At 56.7% G+C, this 2,763-nt stretch overlaps 1 protein-coding gene across 1 annotated transcript in view; it reads left to right on the top strand.

Moving 5' to 3' along the window:
* The window catches only part of MEGF8 (multiple EGF-like-domains 8), a 41,115-nt gene that overhangs the window by 29,468 nt on the left and 8,884 nt on the right, over window positions 1-2,763 (top strand). Inside the window, 5 exon segments of the mRNA XM_010842625.1 lie at window positions 121-334; window positions 493-826; window positions 1,387-1,395; window positions 2,033-2,052; window positions 2,155-2,167. Of these exon segments, the coding sequence (XP_010840927.1) occupies window positions 121-334; window positions 493-826; window positions 1,387-1,395; window positions 2,033-2,052; window positions 2,155-2,167 (590 nt within the window).

The following is a 2,763-nucleotide window of genomic DNA, read 5'->3' as shown; positions in this document are numbered from 1 at the left end:
GGGTGGGGAATGTGTTTCAGGCACCACGGGGCTCTTCACCTGGGATCAGGTGGCAGGGACTGAGACCGGAGGGGTGCTGGGGGCCCTGACGACCCCTCTGAGCCAGTACCTCTCCCCCAGGCCTCTGCCCCACGCTGTAAGTGGTGTACCAACTGCCCCGAGGGTGCCTGCATTGGGCGCAACGGGTCCTGCACCTCAGAGAATGACTGTCGCATCAACCAGCGCGAGGTCTTCTGGGCCGGGAACTGCTCGGAGGCTGTGTGCGGGGCGGCCGACTGCGAGCAGTGCACCAGGGAGGGCAAGTGCATGTGGACGCGGCAGTTCAAGAGGACGGGTGAGCGCCAGGCCTGCTCCCCGAGAGGACAGTCCGGGGCGCCTGGACTCCTGCTCCAGGGATGCCAGGGGCTCAGCGGCTTGGTGTGAGGTGGGGAGGTGGGGAGCGGGCAAAGGACCCGGACCCACTTCTTAATCCCTGCGCCCCCCCAACCTCAGGGGAGACCCGCCGCATCCTTTCGGTGCAGCCCACCTACGACTGGACGTGCTTCAGCCACTCACTGCTGAACGTGTCCCCGATGCCAGTGGAGTCATCGCCCCCGCTGCCCTGCCCCACACCCTGTCACCTCCTGCCTAACTGCACCTCCTGCCTGGACTCCAAGGGTGCTGACGGGGGCTGGCAGCACTGCGTCTGGAGCAGCAGCCTCCAGCAGGTACCACACCCGGCCGGGGATGCGGGTGGGCCTCCCCGCCCGCAACGTTCACCTTTCTCACCACCGCCGCCTCTGCCCCAGTCCTCCATCTGCTTAGGTCTGCTCCCACCATCACACTTGCTCTTCCTTCCCACTTTCTCTCCCCACATCTCTTTCTTCCTTTTTTGTCTTGTTCTTTTTTCTTTTTTGGCCACGTCATGGGGCTTGTGGGGTCTTCCCCAACCAGGGATTGAACTTGTGCCCACGGCAGTGAAAGCGCAGAGTCCTAACCACTGGACCACCAGGGAAGTCCCTGAATCTCATTGTTCAAGTGTTTTTAGAGACCTCAGTCTCTGCCCTAAACCCTGGTGACTGGCAACTCCCCTAAGTCACCCCATTAACATAAACTTAGGTGTAAAGGGGTTCCTCCTGAATAACGAAAGACGTGCCCATCACTCAGGAACCCCTGTGTATTTTAGTAGCTCAGTACCAGGAACCTGGGACAAAGACCAAATATATTTGGTGTCATACCACTCCATCCCATAGGAGGGTTGTCCACATTAGATGGGAGAATTATTTAGAGCCTGGAGCAGTGCCTGCTCTTCAGTAGAAACTCAGTGATACCCCCCCCCCCACGTCCCACCCCCTGGGAAGATCTCCATTCTCAGCTGTCTGTGCCACACGGAGAGGGTCAGTGCAGCGGCTGGGGGTGGGGGTTGCTTCCTGTGGGGGCGCTCAGTGTGGCTGCAAGGGCAGAGCCCCCTGCGGTGGCTCCTCTAACAAGCAGAGGCCTCTCTCATCCTCAAGTCTGGGCTCCTTCTGGTGATACAAAGTCTCCTTAAGTATTTTTGAGGTTGGTATTATTTGTCTTTACTGGGATTCCAGGGACTGGAAGACAACACCAGAGAGCCCGCAGGCAGCTGAGGAGCTGGGAGGCGGGAGGGAGTGGTGGGGCGGCTGAGTGGATAGCACAGAGCTGAAGCTGCGTGGGAATGTCAGAGGGCCGCTGCCACACCTGACTTCTAGGAGAAGCAGTTAAAAACTAAAGTGTGTTGGCTCAGGGTTTTTTTTTAAGACATAGGTCAAGGGGACTTCCCTGGCGATCAATGGCTGAGACTTCACCTCCCAGTGCTGGGCTGCGAGTTTGATCCCTGGTAGGGAACTAACATCCCGCATGCCTCGTGGCCAAAAAAAAAACCAACTAAAAACATAAAAAAATACCACTGCGCATCCACTCCAGCAACAGATCAAATGTAACAGGTATGCAGATAAGACCTGTTGGGCTGTGGCTCAAGGGCAGCCATGTTGTAACTGTTAGACTTTGTTCTGAATGACTTTGGCCTCAGAGCCTGGGGCAGGCAACAGGGTGCTGTCCTCCCCACTGACTGGCTGGCTTCTTCCTTCCTTCCCTTTCTCCTTTCACCAAATTCATCACCGAGCACCTTCCTCGTGCCGGGCACTTTGCCAGGTGGTGGGCATAGGTCAGCAGACAAGCTGGGATCCTGCATCTCTTCCAGGAAACGCAGTTAATGGTGTTGGGCAGCATTGCATTGGGCCACTACAGTGGTCCCAGAAGAGAACACTTGGCCGACTGGAGCCTTGGGCTTCTCTCGGCCCCCTTCCCGATGGCCCTGCTGTCTGCCAAGGGGGGCACTAATTTTAGATCTGGAAGCCTGACCTGGAGGAGAATTTGGCTCCAGCTGTTCAGCCAGGGTCAGCTCATCACCGGCATAGCCCACAGTGGGTTCAGAGCTCCGGCCACAGCAATCAGGGTTTTCTATTTCAGGATTGCACAATTGCTTTGTTTCTTCCTGAGTGCGTCCAGAAAGACAGCCTAGACTAACCCCTTTCCCCTTGTACTTTACTTAAGGCCAGAGCTGTAAATAAAATGCTCTCATACAGTGAGGTAAGTTCCTGACCTCATTGCATACCCTGTCTGAGTGCCCGGACACAATAAGTGATGGTGTGTGAGCTGCACTGCAGCCCCTCACCACAGACCCCAAATCCTCCCAGCCAAGGGCAGGAGGGTCCTGTTGCCCCAACGGCTGGGCCCAGGTTCTTCTTTTTTTTTTTTTTT

The sequence above is a fragment of the Bison bison genome, unplaced genomic scaffold (assembly GCF_000754665.1).
Source record: "Bison bison bison isolate TAMUID 2011002044 unplaced genomic scaffold, Bison_UMD1.0 scf7180017847294, whole genome shotgun sequence".
NCBI lineage: Eukaryota > Metazoa > Chordata > Mammalia > Artiodactyla > Bovidae > Bison > Bison bison.
Note: the sequence above shows the minus strand (reverse complement) of the source record. Positions and strands in the feature narration are given on the sequence as shown.